Source organism: Pelodiscus sinensis, chromosome 13 (assembly GCF_049634645.1).
Source record: "Pelodiscus sinensis isolate JC-2024 chromosome 13, ASM4963464v1, whole genome shotgun sequence".
In the NCBI taxonomy this organism is placed as follows: Eukaryota; Metazoa; Chordata; order Testudines; family Trionychidae; genus Pelodiscus; species Pelodiscus sinensis.
The window spans coordinates 3,278,618-3,296,693 of record NC_134723.1 but is presented as its reverse complement, the minus strand read 5'-3'; the positions used below and the strand labels follow the sequence as shown (position 1 = coordinate 3,296,693).

The following is an 18,076-nucleotide window of genomic DNA, read 5'->3' as shown; positions in this document are numbered from 1 at the left end:
TTTCCAAATTGAAATTTTTCTGAACTTTTCATTCTGCACAAACTTTCAATATTTCATGATAGTATTTGTCATAATGTGGCCACAATCTTAAAAGAATGGATTTTTCTGAACTACAGAACTTATGTTGTTGTTACAGAAAGTACAGCAAAAGACCGCCTTGGCTTAACCAGGAGATCTTGCATGATCTAAAAATACAAAGGAGTCATATAAAAATGACTTAGTAAGGAACAGTCCACTTAGGAAGGAACAATCCGTTTCACACACACAGAATGGGAAGCGACTCTCTAGCAAGGAGTACTAGGGAGTCATAGTGGACCACAAGCTAAATATGAGTCAACAGTGTGACACTGCTGCAAAAAAAGCAAACGTGGTTATGGGATGCATGAACAGAAGTCTTTATGAGCAAGACACGAGAAGTCATTTTTCCTCACTACTCTGTACTGATTAGGCCTCAGCTGGAGTACTGTGTCCAGTTCAAGAAAGATGTGGAGAAATTGGAGAAGGTCCAGAGAAGAACAAGAAGAACGATTAAAGATCTAGAGAACATGACCTGTGAAAGAAGACTGAAAGACTTGGGCTTGTTTAGTTTGGAAAGGAGAAGACTGGGAGGGGATATGATGGTGGTTTTCAGGTATCTAAAAGGGTGTCACAAGGAGGAGAGAGAGAAATTGTTCTCCTTGGCCTTGCAGGATAGAACAAGAAGCAATGGGCTTAAATTGCAGTGAAGAAGGTTTAGGTTGGACATTAGGAAGTACCTCAGCTAGACAGGTACCAGAGCTCCAAGAATTAACCTTGGAGTTCTCCTACACCATCTTCTATAAGGACAAGGAGAAGCTGTGCCCACATCTGGCACTTTTAACCTAAGGGGGTCTCTCATTTTCATGTAAGCCAAAATATCTTCCTCCCGGTTTTCTCTCCCAACCCACATACCAATAACAAAGAATGAGAACAGTGAGAGAGGTGGTCCTTATGAAAGCAGAAGTCACATTTAGAGCAGGCTTAGTGAGCACCATAAAAACATGCTTCTTGTGGAAATAACAAAGAGCACAAATCAATGTTTCATTTTCTATGCATATCATTTCAGTTATATATTTGTATTGTTTTTGGTTGCTTTGCCCATTTCTAAGAAGTACACTGCAACACAATATAATCCACACCTTTGCTTCTCTTTGTTTGGCTGCAAATTGTTTACAACAAGATAGGCCCAGCTGAGCTTTTGTTAAAACTGTATCAATATTTTGTTCTGAGCTGAGCAGTACTAGCGAAGGGGAGTAAGGAAATCTAAGTTACTCCTCCGAAACCATGCCTGGACCTCTCCTATCTCAACATCATCAGGGGAGAGCAAAAAAAGAGAAAGAAATTGGTTAATCACCAAAACCAAGAAAGTAAAATTAGTATCCAACATAATATACTACCAGGACATTGACAAAGGGAACAAATAAGAGGCAGAGAACTGCCTCCCAAAGTATCCGTGCTCAGCATGGTAAACATGAGGCTGCCATCCCAAGAATGGCTCGGAGAAGGCTAGTAACACCCCACCTTGGCATACAGGAGACTGAGCCCTGTCTCTGTCCCCCAATACTCATGCCCAAAATCTCAGACAGGATGGAACCATCTGAAGCATCCTTTGTACAAAGCAAGAAAAAAAGTGAACTGGTGTACTTCTAACCACATTGCCCACAGACACTGAACACCTGCTCCTGGAAGCAGTGCTGGCTGTTGTGGTCGAGGTGCAATAACCCACAGCCCCTGCAGTGTGCGCTGTGTGCGGGTGCAGTGCTCTGTGAGCCCCTGAGAGGAGACTGCTTGCATTGACTCAGTGCCACTGGTGCAAGTTGCTTCGGTGCAATTCTCTAGAGTGGCCAGAGCCTTTAGTAAGAGATTCCCCCCAATACAGTTCAAAAAAATAATCTATCAGCTGCAGATGATAGACAAAAACTTGAATTCTTTGCCATTGACAAAGAAAGCCTTTCTGCACGGTGCAAAGATCCTCAGAGCATCTGTAACTTCCTTCCTGGCCTGCCATGACATACCGCAGGCGTCCGCTTGGCCCGTGAGGTCGGTAAGGAGGGCACTCGTCCTACAATGTCTGCTGTGGCCATGTGTGGTGAGTCTGACCAGCCATGAACTCCCACTGGAGCAGTCGGATTTGCTGTTCCATCCTGCTGTTCTTTGGTAAGTCTGGAAAGGGGAGAGGGCTGAAAATGCCTCGTTAGAAATGCACTAATTGGGACTAGAGGGAACCCAGTATATGACATACAGCACTTGAATTGCTCCACATCATGTGGGGAAAGAGCAAAGGAGGTCGTGGTATCCACAATGTACCTGCTTGGATTCATTTAATAGTCTGCAACACTATAATGCTATGCAGTGTTGTTTTTGAGCCGTTGGCTTCAAGGGTGTACAGCTTGTATGAAAGCTGATCTGCACAGTCAGGCTGCTGTATTCTACTGGCATCTTTTCTACATGGCTGTTTGCTGTTATGTTTTTTAAATGTCCTTTGTCTTTCTTTGGAGTTATATCTGAGTAACAGTGCTGGTTTGGGAATCACAAATTAAAACCAATGTCTTAGGTTCGTAGCAGTTGGCTCAGGTCCATGGCATGGAGGGTCCCTTAGAGATTCAAATTCACACTCGGTGTGTCTATGTCCTGCCTATTTCCCTTCTCCAAACCCGGTTCATGAGGGGCTTTGGGAGCTTCCCTCTCAGGCAGGCTCTTTGGGGTGGGGGCACTTGATAAAGCCCAATAGATTCACAAATCGTTAAAGGGTTTTCTGAGAGGCCGGATTTGCTTTGATCTCTCCCTCCCATAGTGATGAAACCTGGGCACTCCTTCTCTGATGGCAGAGAGCAGCTCTTTACTGAACTGGGGCAAGGAACTGCTCAGTAGTTCCATCTGCATAGTTATTGAAGTTGTCAAGGTATTTCTAAACACCATTTCCACACAGACTCCTCTTTCTAAGCATTCATCAAGGCTGCTGCCCTCCAAGACATGCAGACATACCTTTTATCAGAATTCCAAGTCCAACAGACATCCCCCCCCCCCTTGGGAGCATTGCTATAGAACCTACTCGAGTCATGTGATAGCCATCTAATTATTGGAAAATAATAAAATATATGGAAGATGGTGCGAAGCTTTGCCACAAAATTTGTAGCGTTTTGTGTAGCAAAACCTGGGTGCAATGAAGTAAACGCTTTAAAATCTCAGTACACAATGTTCCCTGTAGAAACGTGATATTCAGTGAAAATGTTTACTCTGGTATCAAGACTGGTGATTTGCTGATCTCTGTCTATTTATTGCAGGTTTCTCCCAACCTCTTTTCATTGAAGTCCCTCAGAGTTCACTCAATGGAACTGTGGGTCAGTCTGTCCTTCTGTCTGTCTCCTTTAAATTCAATTGCTCTGTTCACCTTTCTCTGCCAATTCGATGGAATTTCAATAACACCCCTGATACGCTCATCAGCTACACAGTGACTAACTGCTCTGCCTGTGCTGCGGGGATTCCCGCCCGCTGCGCTGAATATTACACACACCAAGCATACCGAAGCAGGACTGTCTTTTTCCCTGAAAATGCTTCTCTGCTCCTTCAGAACCTGCAGCTAAATGACAGCGGAGTCTACAGCATCTCCTTCGGCACAGTGCAGCAAACGAGAGACATCACATTAACAGTCTCCAGTAAGTATGTGATTTGTGTGCTCCCCACCAAAGCAGGCTGACCCACCTCTGATGCCACACACGAGCAGGAACAGGAGTGTGCAGAAATCTAACACTTATCCTGTAAGCGAGCAAACAGACTTCAGTGGGCGAGACAATTCAGGTCATGTCATAGGTTCTGACATAACTGGATCTTCAATAGCAACAGCCACTGTCCAACCAGGTCTCACTCCTTAAATCACAGGTGTAAGAATGCCTCTTAAAGTACCACACAAACATTTTGGCTGCTCCTCCCCATCCTCACGTTTATTTCTTATTAATTGATCTATTTTTCAGAGATAGGCCAAGAAAGTGATGGACCTGTATCAGAGATGAAGCAAAAGTCATCAATGATAGAGTTATGGCTAATAGAGTTAAGGAAGCAAATAGAAATTCATTGCCAGGAAAGGCTGCAGGTGGCACAAAAATTGGTGGGGTGCTAAATAATGAGAGAAGCATGGCAGTTATGCAGGCTGATCTGGCTCTTTTGGTAAGGTGAGCTGATCGGAACAGCACACAGTTTAGCACAGACAAACGTGAGACGAGTTATCTCCGTACAGAGCACGTAGCTTGCTCTTACAGAATGAGGGCCTGTGTCCTGGAATGCAGTGACACTGAAAGGTCTTTGGGGCCCAGGTGGATAACGAACTGAACGTGAGGTCCCCAGGCATGGCTGTAGACAAGAGGGCTCATGGATCCTTGGATGTATAAGGATGAGAACTAGGCTGCCAAGGGAAGGGGGACGGCAAAGGGACCAGTTGCCCCAGCACCCACTGATTTAAAAGGGCCTGAAGCTCCTGGCTGTCACTGCTACTGGAGTAGCAGCAGTGGACAGAGTCTCAGGGACTTTAAATTGCCACTGGAGCCCCGGTGCTGAGAGGTGGTTGCCTTCAGCCCCACCCCTTCCACCAGAGACCACACCTCTTTCGGAGGTCGGGAGGCGAGACCTCTGCCATATTGCCCAGGGCCAGGTGAAGTCTGTCATTTGCCCTGGTTGGGAATATCCATTGTGATTGGGAAAGCGTTATTACTGTTGTGAAAAAAGGAGACAAGGGATGGATCATTTGATTCCCTGTTGTGTTCATTCCCTCTGGGGCACCTGGCATTGGCCACTGTTGGAAGACAGGACACCGGGCTAGATGGACCTTTGGTCTGACCCAGCTGTGAACACTGGTGGAGTTGCCCCCACCTCCCAACCCTGGAGCCCAGGCATCGTGGGCCCACTGCTTTTCTATTCCTCTCCCAGCATACATTTCTCCTCAGTCTGCTATTGTCCTGGGATTCCAGGTCCTAGAACGCCTTGCTTTTGGGATCAGAAATTGAGTGGACTTTCAGCCACTTTTTCAGGACCGGCTCATGCAATGACATTCATCCAGATGTTGTGTAACATTCCACAGTTATCCGTTCCGTCAGTTTGCCTGACACGGAAGTAAGGCTTATTGAGTTGTAATGGTGCCGGGGAAGGTTAAACATCCATTCTCAGTCCTCAAAACTTTCCAAAACATTCACTGATCAAGTTGAAATTTTCAAGGTGAGGTGTCTGATCAAAGGTTATTTGTTTTGGAAAGACTAAGAAGAAATAGTTCAGCACTTTTGGAATACGGAAAAAATATACTTTCTTTGCGAGGAAAAGATTCTTACAGCCCATTTGTTTATAGTTATGGTGCCAAAAGAATAAGGGATAGAAAGAAATTGACCCAAAACTATTTGCAAATTTGACATGAATTCACTGAATGGTTTTAGTCAGAATAAAACAAACAAAATTGGAGCTGGGGTGGAAGGCTCTAAATTCACACTGCTACTGGAGGGGGAGTTGCTTCTTCCTACCTTTAACAGTGTTTAGGGAACTCAAGATGTGGGAGACCACAGCTAGAATCCTTGCTGTAGACCACAGCTGTGAATACAGATCTCTCCTCTCTCGGAGCAGGGTCCTGATCACCACCCTACAGAGTTTTCCAATGTGTTAAATATTCAAATGGTCTCCAGGGCTGTGTTCACCTGGAAGTGGAGGGTGGGACACAAGTTCAAATCTAAGTCCAAGAGCTTCAGCAGGAGAGTTTGAGGGACTCATCCCAGAATAGCCAATAGATTGGTGATTCGGATACTCAGATGGGGGAACTCAGGCTGGGTTCAAGCCCTCCTCTGAAGGTCTCTGCCATCCCAGGTGAGTGCCTTCATCACTGCCTAGAAGTCCTGAGGTGGGCAGCATTTCTTACCCTCAGTTATTTGCCTATGTTCTCTCCCACGGGCTGTGTCTCCTAAGCATGCAGTGAATGCGGCAGGGTTGTGCAGAAGCCCTTCTGTTGCCGAGTGCACATCTTACCAGGTGTGGTGGGAGCAAATGCTCCCCAGCTGCATAGCCATCAAGGTACAAGCGTTGAGAGACATTACCCGAGGTCTTCATGGTTGCTAGCCTAGCACTGCTACCTCAATTCAGCCCAGCCCTTCAACCTACAAAGGCCTTTTCTGAAAAATCTACATTGCCAGGATCATTATTTGTCTATAAAATACTCAGAAAACATGTCTCCTTCTATATGTCAGGAGGAAACCCAGAGAAGAATCCATATCTCCTCCCTGGACTCCTGGTGACTGCAGGCTTCAGTTTGCTCCTAGTCCTCCTGTTGCTGGTCTTCTGCTTCAGATGGCATATGGGTAAGTGGTCTTCCTTCCACACCTCACTCACTGCTGGCAATGCTTTCGATTCTGCAAAAATATTTTCTAATGAACAAATCCAAGTGACCCTCCCATTACATCATGTCCAGAAAAGTGCAAGATGCTACTGATCATTTGGGAGACCATGGGGAAGTTGTCACAAGACAACCCGAGGAACATGCATTTATGTAGGATTATCTTCCACACTGTCAGGATTGAGATTGACAGCATGGCTCCGTGGCATCTGTAGATAAAAACATTCTGCTGGGGCCATGTAACGTTGTCTCCATGCAGTGACTCAAGATGCAAACTTTGGAGGGTTGCAGCTCAGTGGGGCTCTGCAATCATATATTGTGCCTGTCATGATCATGAGAAATGGCCAGCAGCCTGGGGACTAAGGGGTTAACATACCTAAGCCAGGTAGAGTCGGCCAATAGGAATATAGGTAGGAATTTCAAACTGGGACAAAGGAATTTTGGAGTTTTTCCCTCCTTTGTCTCTGGGGGCAGTTTCTTTCCAGCTAGTAAGGGGAACAGACAGAATCTCTCCCTTCAAGAATAGATGCTGTAAGTAAGGTAAAGTTTAGCTACATCCATTAGGTTTTATTGTTTTATGGTTTGGAAATGGGAATCTGATGTCTGTGCATTAAAAAACGGGTTTTGCTCTCCTTTGTAATTAAGTCTTGGCCCATGGCGGGTTCCCCTCATGAGTATATTAATTTGTGACTTTTCCATCTAGTCATTGTACTTGCAACAGGAATATTGTGGTGATAATAAAAAATCTTTCTCCTTTCTTTTTATTAACCTGGTATTGGTTAAGTTTTGTGTCCTGGTTTGTATCGTAGGGGGTGAGATTTCCCAAGTGATCTCTCCCCTGGTTTCCTTATCATTACTTGGGTGGTGGCAACAGATTTTTTTTATCCCCAAAATCCAGGTTTTTAAGATTTTGGGGGGAAGTTTTATACCAAAGCCTGGAAAGATAAGGCTTTGGGGTACTTTTGCGGGCCCCCACTTCTGCATTTATTGTGCCAGAGTGGGGATTTAGCCTATGATAGTCCTATATCACAGATAATAATCGGTGATGTGCCTAGGGCAATATGGAGCCTTTGAAAATGGTGGGATGGAAAGTTGTGAGCAACACTTCAGAACCTCCTCCAAAAGGAACTGGCACAGGTAGACACTCATTAAGCCAATTGATTAAATCGTAAAGCCCATTGAAAATTGGAGTAATCCCACTGATGTCACTAGAGATATGTAAAACTGGTTTTAGTGAGGGGAAAAAAATCAGTCCCATAACCCTTAAATACCTTTGACTCTTTCAGGAATCTGAGGTTAATTATTTGTAAATCATTTTCCCCCTTTTGCTCCCAGAACACATATACAGAGAAATCTCTAACTCAAGAGACAATAATCCATTTCTCTTTGTGCCAGTGATGCATGTCTTCTGTTTCAAAAATGCAGTGAGACTATTGAGTTCAAGCACTAGAAAGATGCATAGATTTATGTAAATCACAGAATCCTACTGTGCCTGTAAATATTAACTGTGCAAACAACTTTAGCAGGTGAAGTTCAGCAGAGGAAGAGAAGAATCATGAAGCAACAAGAGGTACTGTAAATCATAATAAAACATGGGGATCTGGTTTCCACGCACAAGTTGCACTTCAACTATTATCTGTTTTTGCGCTGAGTTAGATGAACTGACATCAGTTCCTTTGTGCACACTCTTAGATCAGTTTACAACTGGGTTATGTTACTTTAGATTAATTCATTAACTCATCAAATTACACTAAATCAGTTAAAAATTTGGTTGAGAGCAATGGAACAGTGTAATTTTTGACCAGCTAGGGATTTGGCTCATAAGGAATTTTGGGAGAATATTTAAAGAAAGCAAATTTTTAACAAATAAAAAGGATTTGCTTTAGCAACCTGGTTCTATTTGTCATGATCAGTGTATCCAATCAAGGATTTTGAATGTTTAGAAACAACTGCTTGTAAGTAGCAGATGCACACCCTAGAATGACTTCCTGACAATATACATCGTTCACAGACGTACCAGAAGACAAACTCTCACCTCAGGCTCACTTGTTTTAATCTTTTGCTCTAAGGGGACAATGCACCATGCTAGGTGTGTGGGTTACACTGCGCAGCCGGACAGCCATGCAGCTGCCTAACAAGCTCTGGGCAAGGGCTCAAGGTGACCACACAGAGTGCCAGCTGTGCCTGCCGGGCCCAACACAGAATTGGTGCAGCAGAACTGCCCTCTCTGGAACTGGCAGAGAGGATACCTCTCCCCTGGCTGCAGTAGTTCCATGCCAGGGCTGATGACCCTCCCAAGTCTGTCTCGGACATGGCCGCTCTGCGGTGAGGGTAGGAGAGGCGCATCTGACCTACCACTATCATAGCAAAGCTCATTACCGACATTAAAACACCAAGAGCTGAGCAGATGCAGACTGAAACAATGACTATAATAAATGCAAAGGGGGTGGCTGTCTTTGATTTGCACCTTTCTGAGTCATTCTTGACCTGTTCTCTACCCCCACTGCTCCAGACATGGTGACTGATAGTGAGGGATGGGCCTTTGGGGAAGAGAAACACTTGACTTTCATGCACGCTATTAAAACCTGGAGACTGCTGAAAGCGTGGGTTTTCTGGCCCCGGAGGCACCTTCAGCAAACCCTGCAGCTAGCTAGACACAGGGTCTGAGCTATGACACTTCTCCCAAACCATCCTCTGGTTTGTGGCAGCATTTCTCAGAGCAAGCGCAGGTGCATTCACTAGAGAAGGATGCAGATATTAAGGGGAACTAAAAATTTCGAAGGGGAAGGTGAGTGGTTAGTCTGAGAGGCTGGTCAAGTCTGTCGTCTTGTGCCTGAATAACGGTAGTGATCATGGCTTGTTATTTAATGTTACACCCTGATAGCACCTCTTGGCTATCCTGCCAGGGACCCAACGGCCAGTCTCTGTAAAAACCTCCCCATTAGGGGTCTCAGCATTTCAGGGGTTCCCCACCTCTCTCTTTCTGACTCTGAGCATGTTCCCCAGCAGGCATGCTCTTGCAGTCCCTGACATGGTCCTTCTGGGCGGTGGTTTCCCCGTGCTGAGGGTCCATGTGGTTTCATGAGTTTCTTGCTATAGCTCGGCACCGTGTGGTTTTCTGCGCTTCCCCCACATACACTGGTAACGCCTGTCTTTGCAAGATTAAGATGTCTCCTGCCGGGGATGGAGGAACCAGCTCCTTTTAAAACCAAACCTACCTGAACTGCCACCCCTGTGCTAAGCACAAACTTGCACAAAGCACAGATCAGTGTGAATAGTGAATCTCCCAGCTCTCTCTGTCTGTCCTTGCCTGTTGCCAAGGTCTCTCTTGCTGACTCTCATTCATCCCTTTACCACCACTTTGCTCCCTGTGACATTCACTGTGGTCGGTGATGTGGTGTCCTAATAGTATCTCCCTCCAGCACATGTTGACAAACGTTTGCCTGTGTGTATGTTCCTCCTAGTGTCTTGCATTTGCTCTGTGCAGAGAACCAGCACAGCAGACTCCGCGAACTCCCAAACTCCACAACTTCAGATGAGGTGCCATGGCACTAGGCCACGATTACTGTCAAACGAAGCACCGTCTCCTGCCATCTGATGGAGTGGGTTTTACCCATGAAAGCTAATAAATGTGTCATTCTCTAAGGGTATGTCTACACAGCAAAGTTATTTTGAAATAACTTTACTAGCATCTACACAGCCAAACTATTTCGAATTAACTATTTCAAAATAACGCTGTAGTGGAGTCATACCCTAAGGTGCCCCAGGACTGCTCGTTGTTCTCACAGTTCTGTTAGCTGCCTCTGGCATGTGATTATGACCTGTGCTAGTACCCCTTAGGTAGGAGTGTTTTGGAAATATCAGCCCAGTTGATGCCAGATCTTGCAAGCAGGACCTGCCTTTTGCTCATAAACCAACTTTGCTTTATATTAGCAAAGCCTTGGTCACTTTTACCTAGCTCACATCAGGCCTGCGATACATGGGCTTATGTCAGGTTTCTCCTTTCTACATCCACTGCAGAGTCATGACTCCCCGAGATACCTGAACAGTTCCACTGACCCACCTACAGAACAGGCCTTGACTAGAGCTGTGTAAATGACTCATCTTGAGCCACAAATAAGTTTGGTGTCCGGCCAGAGCAGACTGCCTCAGCCAATCAGCAGTGATCTGAGCTGTCTGTAGTAGCTTCTGTGATCTCTCCTTCACAGGCTTTATGCAAATGTGGACCTCTCTCTGGATATTTGTACCTGTGCCGATCTGATGTGCTACACACATCCTGAGTCTTTAGGGACTGGTCCATGTGCTTATTTCTACCATGTGCTTTGAGCCATGTCTCTGACTGATGGAGATTTTTTGGCATACATTGCTGGGTCCAGGGCCCCAGATCACCATACTTTTGCAATATGTCACAATGTGATTCCTGGGGTGCCATAAACTTAATTAATCCCTGATGATGTTGTTCTCAGGTGCAGTCAGCAATTCCCGGACTGACTTTAAGCTCAAGTGAGAAGGATGGAAAAGGAACACCTGCTGAGCTAATTGCTGCTGCTTGGTGTCATAGGATAAATAAATACAAATAGATAGATAATTAGATAACTATAAAATCAAATCTCTTTTTAATCAAGGCTGATCCCCAGGAATAATTTTCTTATCTCATGGGATTGTTTTGTCTGCTTATATCTAGGTCTCAAATCAAGAGGAATCTCCCATGGAAAGTTCAATGCCAAAGACAGTATCAACAATTTATGCAAGGATAGGAGAAGATGTTGGGAACAGTCAGCCCACTTTGGGGTCACAGCCTGAATATGCCTCTATATGCTTCTCTTAGCAGCAGCCGGAACCCCAACGTGGACAGCTGGTTTTAGGCATGTTCAGCACATGCAGTTACTCTGGGAGTCGCACAGTTCAAGAGCTCTGCTGTAAATACTCCAAAACATCCGACTTGTTGGGAAAGCTCCAGCCGTGGCAATGTGGTTCAGATGGATTTTCCGGACGGTCCACCTCTCCAGACGAGTGCATTTTACAAACGTAAATGGATGATGGGTTAAATCTCAAGCGTCTTTGTGAGCTCAGGACCCATCTGCTCTGAAAGCAGCTTGAGTCCCTGATCCTGTAGAGTATCATTATTGTCTCTTCGTACAGGGGGAGAGCCTGGAGGCCCGAGTCAGGGATCCAGGATCCCATTATGTCAGGCAATGAACAGACACAACAACATACAGATGATTCCTATCTCCAGAGCATGTGGGACATACTAAGCGCTACTATGGGTTCCATTAACATGTACCCTGTGTGTCCCTGTTCTAGTAGCTCTCTGGGTGTCTGTGATACTCAGTATGTGTAGCATTTGGAGCCACGGGGTAGGATGCAGAATAAGAAACTGACGGTAGCTTGTTGTTGGCTCTGCCATGGATGGTGTGCTCTGTGAAGATCCTAGAATGAGATGCTCTTTATTCATTCTAAAGTAATTTTAAAAATATGAAGGCTATGTCTACACTGTAGGCTTTTTGGACAAGAATGGCTGTTCTTGCGCAAAAACTTGCAGAGCGTCTGCACTGCACGCACATTCTTGTGCAAGTAAATTTATAGTAAAGTGTCAGAAAAGAGGGCTTCTTGCACAAAAGTTATTCCTTTCCCCACAAGGAATAAGCCCTTTTGCACAAGAGCTCTTCTGCAAAAAGGCTAGTGTGGACGGGCAACAGGGCTTTCTTGCGCAAGAAACCCCTATGGCTAAAATGACCATCAGAGCTTTCTTACACAAGAGAGTGTCCACGCTGCCATGGACGCCCCTGCACAAAAGCACATCTCTTGCGCAAAGCATATGGCAGTGTGGACGCACTCTTGCACAAGAATTTTTGCACAGAAACTCTTGCGCAAAACAGTTCTTGCACTAGAAGCCTGCAGTGTAGACATAGCTGAAGTGAAGATAAAAGCAATTGGGTGAGTGGGGTGTGGAATTGCTACGGATGTGGGGAAGGTAGGATCTTCCTTTTTGTAACCCTTTAAATGTTTCATTAGGCAGGTAGCTCATGCCCTTGGGCTCCCCTTAATTTGGGAGCCTGGAAATGTAATGGAGAAACTGAGATTCTTCTCAAATTTCTTTCCCCTTTCACTGAGAAGATGCCTTTGCTACATTAAAACAATCTGTCCTGATTGCTAGTGCTGAAAGTTGGTTGATTATTTTTCCTGGCACGGCACTCTCTCCATGGTCCATCCTCGAGCCAAAGAGGCGTGGCTTAGGGATCCATGAAAAATGTGGCAACAAAACCCTCCATGTAACATTTGGGTTGAAATTACCCCAAACATTTCAGTGAGAATCAGTGAAATTGTTTCCCTCTTGTGGCTCATTGTCTTATGGGACTCCCAGGTCGAGCTCCCATTGTCTCCCATGCACTGTTCTCCTGAGCCGCACTACATCTCCCAGGGGCCTTTCCTCTCACTGAGTGTTGTGGTGCATCATGGGAGTCACACAGCTGCTGGTTTTATCATGGAGATGTACCAATCCCCGTGTAGCGGATAGAGTTTGCGGGTGCCCTGCTGGATGCAACCCAAACCAGAGTCTCTCTTCCCTAGCCCAGGCTCCTAGCAATAAAGGACATTATGGAACAGCTGCATTTACCCCCTATCATGACAGCCAGATATTGTATGAGACTGCTGGGCCACATCGCGGCATGCACATGTGTGGTGCAACATGGCAGACTTGAGCTACGCCCCCTACAGGCATGACTCACTTGTACTCACAAGCACACAACACCTGTTGGAATTTTTTTGCTAATTCTCTTAATTTCCCAAAGTCTGACCTCTTGCAATCATAAACAGACTGATAATGTATGTTCCAAAGGTGAGTCAAACAATTCTTGGTCCAAAATTCCATCCTCCAGGTTTCATGCATTTGTTAACATTGGATATAAACTGCACAGGTAGAACTAATACTCAAGCATTATTAAAGTTAGATTGTTTTTCAGAGCAGGGACTGTCTTTTTGTACATAGCCTAGCATCTTAGCCATGGTTGCAGATATACATGTTGCTGTAATCCAAAATAGCTATAACAAAGTGTTACATGTTTAGATTTATTTAAGCACACATCTACTTCCTACTTTAGTGCAAGAATTATTTTACGTTATTGTCATTTCTATATTGTAGATATAATAGTGAAAGAAGGAAAAAGACAAATTGCCTAGGAAGCTGCTGTTTTCTAGACATAAAATAACCCATCAGACATTCCATTCTTTGCAAACAGAAGTAGAAAGTAACCATTGGTCAACTTACATTTCAATTGTACGCTAATCTAATCTAATGCAGTTGCATAGAACAGAGCTTTATACGTATACAATTCCCTTCTCATGTGCTACAACAGCACTCCACAATTTTTCAATGATCTAGTTCAATACACTCCTGTTAAAATTACAGATCATCTACATTAAATTCTCAAACAGTAGGTAAGTTCCTAAATAGGTAACAGTGAGAATTATTCTTACTTCCTAAAATGTTTCTCCTAAAAAAAAAAGTGCTATGTTTCTTCCTATTTTGTTCAGTCACCAAGGCTATCCCAGCTGTCTAACAAAGTGTAGCTGAATATGCTACAAAGCTGCGGATCATAGACAGAACTGGCTACTCTATTTGCTACTAGGAACATCCTCTAAGAACATGATCTCCATTTTAGTTAGCAAATCATTTGTGAACTGTTCCTGATTTCTGCATGTTCATTATTTGTAAGTATTCATCACGTCATTTCTATGACAAACTTTCAGCCTATCAGTTACTTGCAAAATGTTCAATTGGTGTATCTGGCATTCAGCATTGGTGTTATATGAGTGGTTGCCTAAGTTGTGTGACGTTGCTTGTGTGCCTTGATTTGTTGATTGAACGATTTTAAAATTAACTTCTGTAATAGGTTTTTGGAGGAACCACCATGGAGACTAAATTTTGAGAAACTCTTGGTTCCTGCAAGTATTGCCAGAAATTCCCAGCAGTCAGCGAAGTATTTGCAAGTGGTGACTAACAGGACTTCACACACCATATTGACCTAAACTAGGCAAGGCTTTTTGCTAATCAGGGTGTTGGGTTTTGTCTTTCTCCTGAAGGATTTGCCCAGCTTTACAGCTAGTGCAATTGGCAAACTCTTTGGACTGGAGAAAACAATTGCTTCTGAAAATATTCAGGAAAAAATAGTCAACAAATATGTTTCTTCACTTAAAGAGAATAAAAAAATTAAGAGCAAAGAAGTCCGTGTAAATGCTCTGCGTGAGCTCATTACATGCACATACACCTCTTTGCTATTCTGGAGAGCCCAGCCATTACCACATGTGCGCTGTCTACGAGCGGCTGCTTGTGTGTGGGCTGAATCTGTGGCATCTGTTACTATCACAACATATTTGTTATTGCATTGAACTGCATGTTGGTCACCTTCAGGCTGCTGCCCCAGAAACTGTATCTGTAGCCGAAGTTGCTGTTGTGTACAACTGAAAATATTTACAGCAATGTGGGGGGTGGGCGGAAGGCACAAGATGCACATTTCAGGAAGGAAGGGGAACGTTAACTGTTCAGAATACTCGCGGGAAGCAGCCCCGTGTCACTGGCCTAGTGCCTTGTTGGAAAAGAAGGTTCAATCATGTGTCAGTTTGCAGTGTGACACAATATGGTCCAGAATGAAGTTGTGACTTTTTTGTCATGGAGTTTCACAGGCAATGGGTGTATGGTCAGCTCAGCTCTGGTTAACATCCAACTAGCTGGTCTCGTCATGGGATGAGACAGGAGAATGTGACAGAACATGGGCTTTGAAACCTTGTCCGGTAGCTCAGAGTTAATCCCTTTGATAACCCCAGTGCTATTTACTGCCTAGTGCTATTACAAATGTAGTGTGTTCTTCAGGAGAGAATATCCATTGACCTCCCTTGACAGGCTTCTTCATCATGGCCTTGTCTACAGGTGAGTATATTTTACTTCCAGTGCCAAGGGCAAGCAACCCCACCAATGGTAACAATGATGGAGACTCCAGCATCAGCTATTTGCAGGTGTTTTTACCACCTTCCCTGAGCAGGTCTAAATGACACACTTGAGGTATGTCTAGACCGCATCCCTCTGTCAGCAGAGGGATGCAGATTAGGTAGGTCGACATTGCAAATGAGGCAAGGATTTAAATATCCCACGTCTAATGTGCATAAAAATGGCCACCGTGTTTTGCCGACTCAGCACTTTGTCATCAAAAAGCAGCAGTCTAGAGTGGGATCTGTCGAGAAAGAAAGCCTTTCTCCCTTGCAGGAGGCATAAGGGATCTGTCGAAAAAGGCTTTCTTTCTCAACAGATCCCCCTCTAGACTGCTGCTTTTTCCCGACAAAGTGCTGAGTCGGCAAAACGCAGTGACCATTTTTATGCAAATTAGGCACGGGATATTTAAATCCCTGCCTCATTTGCAATGTTGGCCTGCCTAATCTTCATCCCTCTGCCAACAGAGGGATACAGTATAGACCTACCCTTGGAGAAAATGTTGCCACCTCCACATCCCACCTCTGCCACGGCCAGTCCATCTGTATCTACTGGGAATAATTATGGGTGAGACAAAAACTCAAATGCAGACACAACCTAGATGGGAACTAGTGGGGGATAAAACCCAGGCTTCCACCAATGCTACATGATGGCTCAATTTTGTCTTTGCTGTGCCCGGTTGGACATACGGAGGTTGAAGGCACTATTCTGTTCCCATGGCATTACTCTGGGGGGATGTAAGAGCAGATCAGGACCTGAATCTGTTACAGAAATAATAAAGTATGTCTGTGCTGGATAACAGAATACGTCTCTGTGGGCCCCAGCATGAGGTAGCACAAACACATCGTGAAGAGCAGGTTTGACTTAGCTGTGTCCACTGGCCACAGCAGTGACAGAGATTGGGGAAGGTGATAAGAGGCCTTCCTCTCTGTTTCAAACACCTGGTGGTCACAGCTCAGTGCAAACACCGGAAGAGAGAGCCCATCTTTTCTCCGTCTCACGGACAGTGAAGCAGAGTTATCATTGTGGTTAGTGTGTGTGTGTGAAGGGCTGTGTCTGAGTGTGGGGGCAATCATTCTCCGTAGGAGGTAGGTTTGCCTGTACAGAAGTTCACTGGAAATAGTCACTGTCTTTTAAATGCAGTTTGCGGAAATATATGTAAATGTCATGTTCCCTAGGTCCCTTTCTGGGGGAAAAGAGGTTCTTCCTGCATCTACACAGCAGGGCTTAACTCGAAATAAGCTATGCAAATTGAGTTACATCAATTGCGTACCTTATTTTGAAATTCGGAGCGTCTACACTGCGCTAAATTTCAAAATAGCACACTATTTCAAACCATTTCTTATCCCACGTACAACGAGGTTTACCAGGATGGTGAAATAACATGCCCATTATTTTGAAAAGTATTTTGAAATAATGAGCAGCTTGAGTAGACGTGGGGTAGCTATTTCGGAATACCAGAGGTATCCTGAAATAGCCGTGCACTGTAGACGTAGCCTAGGAGTGAAACTGAAGATTTTCATTGTGGATATGGAGGACAGTTGGGCAACGGACCCTGACCATACCCTGCCTGGTTATGAAGCATGTTTCAGCTCTTTGATGAAGTGTGTCACGCGTCAGGTAACTCAGAGGGGAGATACCTGAGAACAACTTTAGGAAGAGTGATTTGTGTTGAACTGGTGTGACAGAAACTAAACAAAATGGTAACCTGGATAATTTCTTTTAAAAAGAGTTGGGTGAAGTATTGACATTAGGCAAAATCCATTCATTCCACTTTAGTGATGATTTGTCTGTTGGTCAATCGTCAGCCATGACACCCGAGTGACACTAACGACAGATATTTCACCCGGGAGCAGTGGGAGAAGTGGCAGCCACTGTGTGACAGAGGGACACAGCCCCTCACCTCTCCTCTTCCTTCACCCGGAGCTACCCCCTCCCTACAGTCTGGGCAGCACTTTTCAAAATGTTTGAGCTGAGCCCCTGCCCCCTTTGAATCATAATTTTGGTTGCTCCTTCCCCCACCACAGCTGAGACAGGTGGGGTGTCCTGCTGGGGGAATCGGGGTTGGGGGTGGCACTGCCTCCCTAGAGCCACCCTGTGGAACTGGCTTGAGCCTGCTGGGCCCTGCTCCCTAAACAGTCACCCTGTGCCCAGGCAGAGGAAGGGTCACAGCCCGACTGGGCCTTGGAGCCCGTCAGTCTGGGACTCACGTCTCCCACCCCCTCTGCTCTCTGAACCCCTCAACCAAACCTACAGCCCCCCAAGGGGGACACACGGGGTGGCAAGAGGGGGCGCACATCCCCTAAATGCCATAGGTGGATGGGCCAAAGGGCCAGCCAGCAGCCTGTGGCCCAGAGTGTCTAGGAATCTGGGGCGCTAGCAGGGGGGCTGGCACCAGTAGCAGGGTGCAGCCCTGCCCCCACTCACTGGCTGCAGCAGGGGAAGCGGAGCCAGCAGCCCCAGCTCATACTGCTCTCCCAGCGCAGCACTCGAGGGAGGGGCTGGACCCCACACTCACTGGCGGGGAGCAGAGCGACGTGAGCCAGAGAGCAGCCTGAGCTGGGGCTACTGCTTCCTGGGGGTGGGCGGGAGGGAACATGACCCCGCTACTGGCAGCGGGCTCCCCCCCCCCCCGTCTTTGCTAGTTTCCCAGGCAGCATTGGCTGGCGAAAGAGACGGGGCAGTGGGGGAGCAAGAGTGGGGAAGACGCAGGG

The 18,076-nt window shown here is 45.6% G+C and overlaps 1 protein-coding gene across 1 annotated transcript; it reads left to right on the top strand.

Annotated features, from left to right (window-relative positions):
- The first annotated feature begins 949 nt into the window (after positions 1 to 949).
- LOC142818253 (uncharacterized) lies at positions 950 to 13,696 on the top strand. The gene is made up of 5 exons (XM_075896686.1): positions 950 to 2,175; positions 3,303 to 3,674; positions 6,234 to 6,344; positions 7,903 to 7,949; positions 11,064 to 13,696. Exons 1-5 carry the CDS (start codon positions 2,124 to 2,126, stop codon positions 11,205 to 11,207), a joined length of 726 nt encoding a protein of 241 aa, XP_075752801.1. The 5' UTR covers positions 950 to 2,123; the 3' UTR covers positions 11,208 to 13,696.
- The last annotated feature ends 4,380 nt before the right edge of the window (positions 13,697 to 18,076 follow it).

What these genes read in the sequence shown, in the direction of transcription:
- LOC142818253 (XM_075896686.1), top strand. Translation starts at nt 2,124, where the DNA reads ATGAACTCCCACTGGAGCAGTCGGATTTGCTGTTCCATCCTGCTGTTC. An exon ending in CATCACATTAACAGTCTCCA is followed by an intron (nt 3,675 to 6,233) that starts GTAAGTATGTGA and finishes TCTATATGTCAG; the next exon opens with GAGGAAACCCAGAGAAGAAT. An exon ending in CTGCTTCAGATGGCATATGG is followed by an intron (nt 6,345 to 7,902) that starts GTAAGTGGTCTT and finishes AAACAACTTTAG; the next exon opens with CAGGTGAAGTTCAGCAGAGG.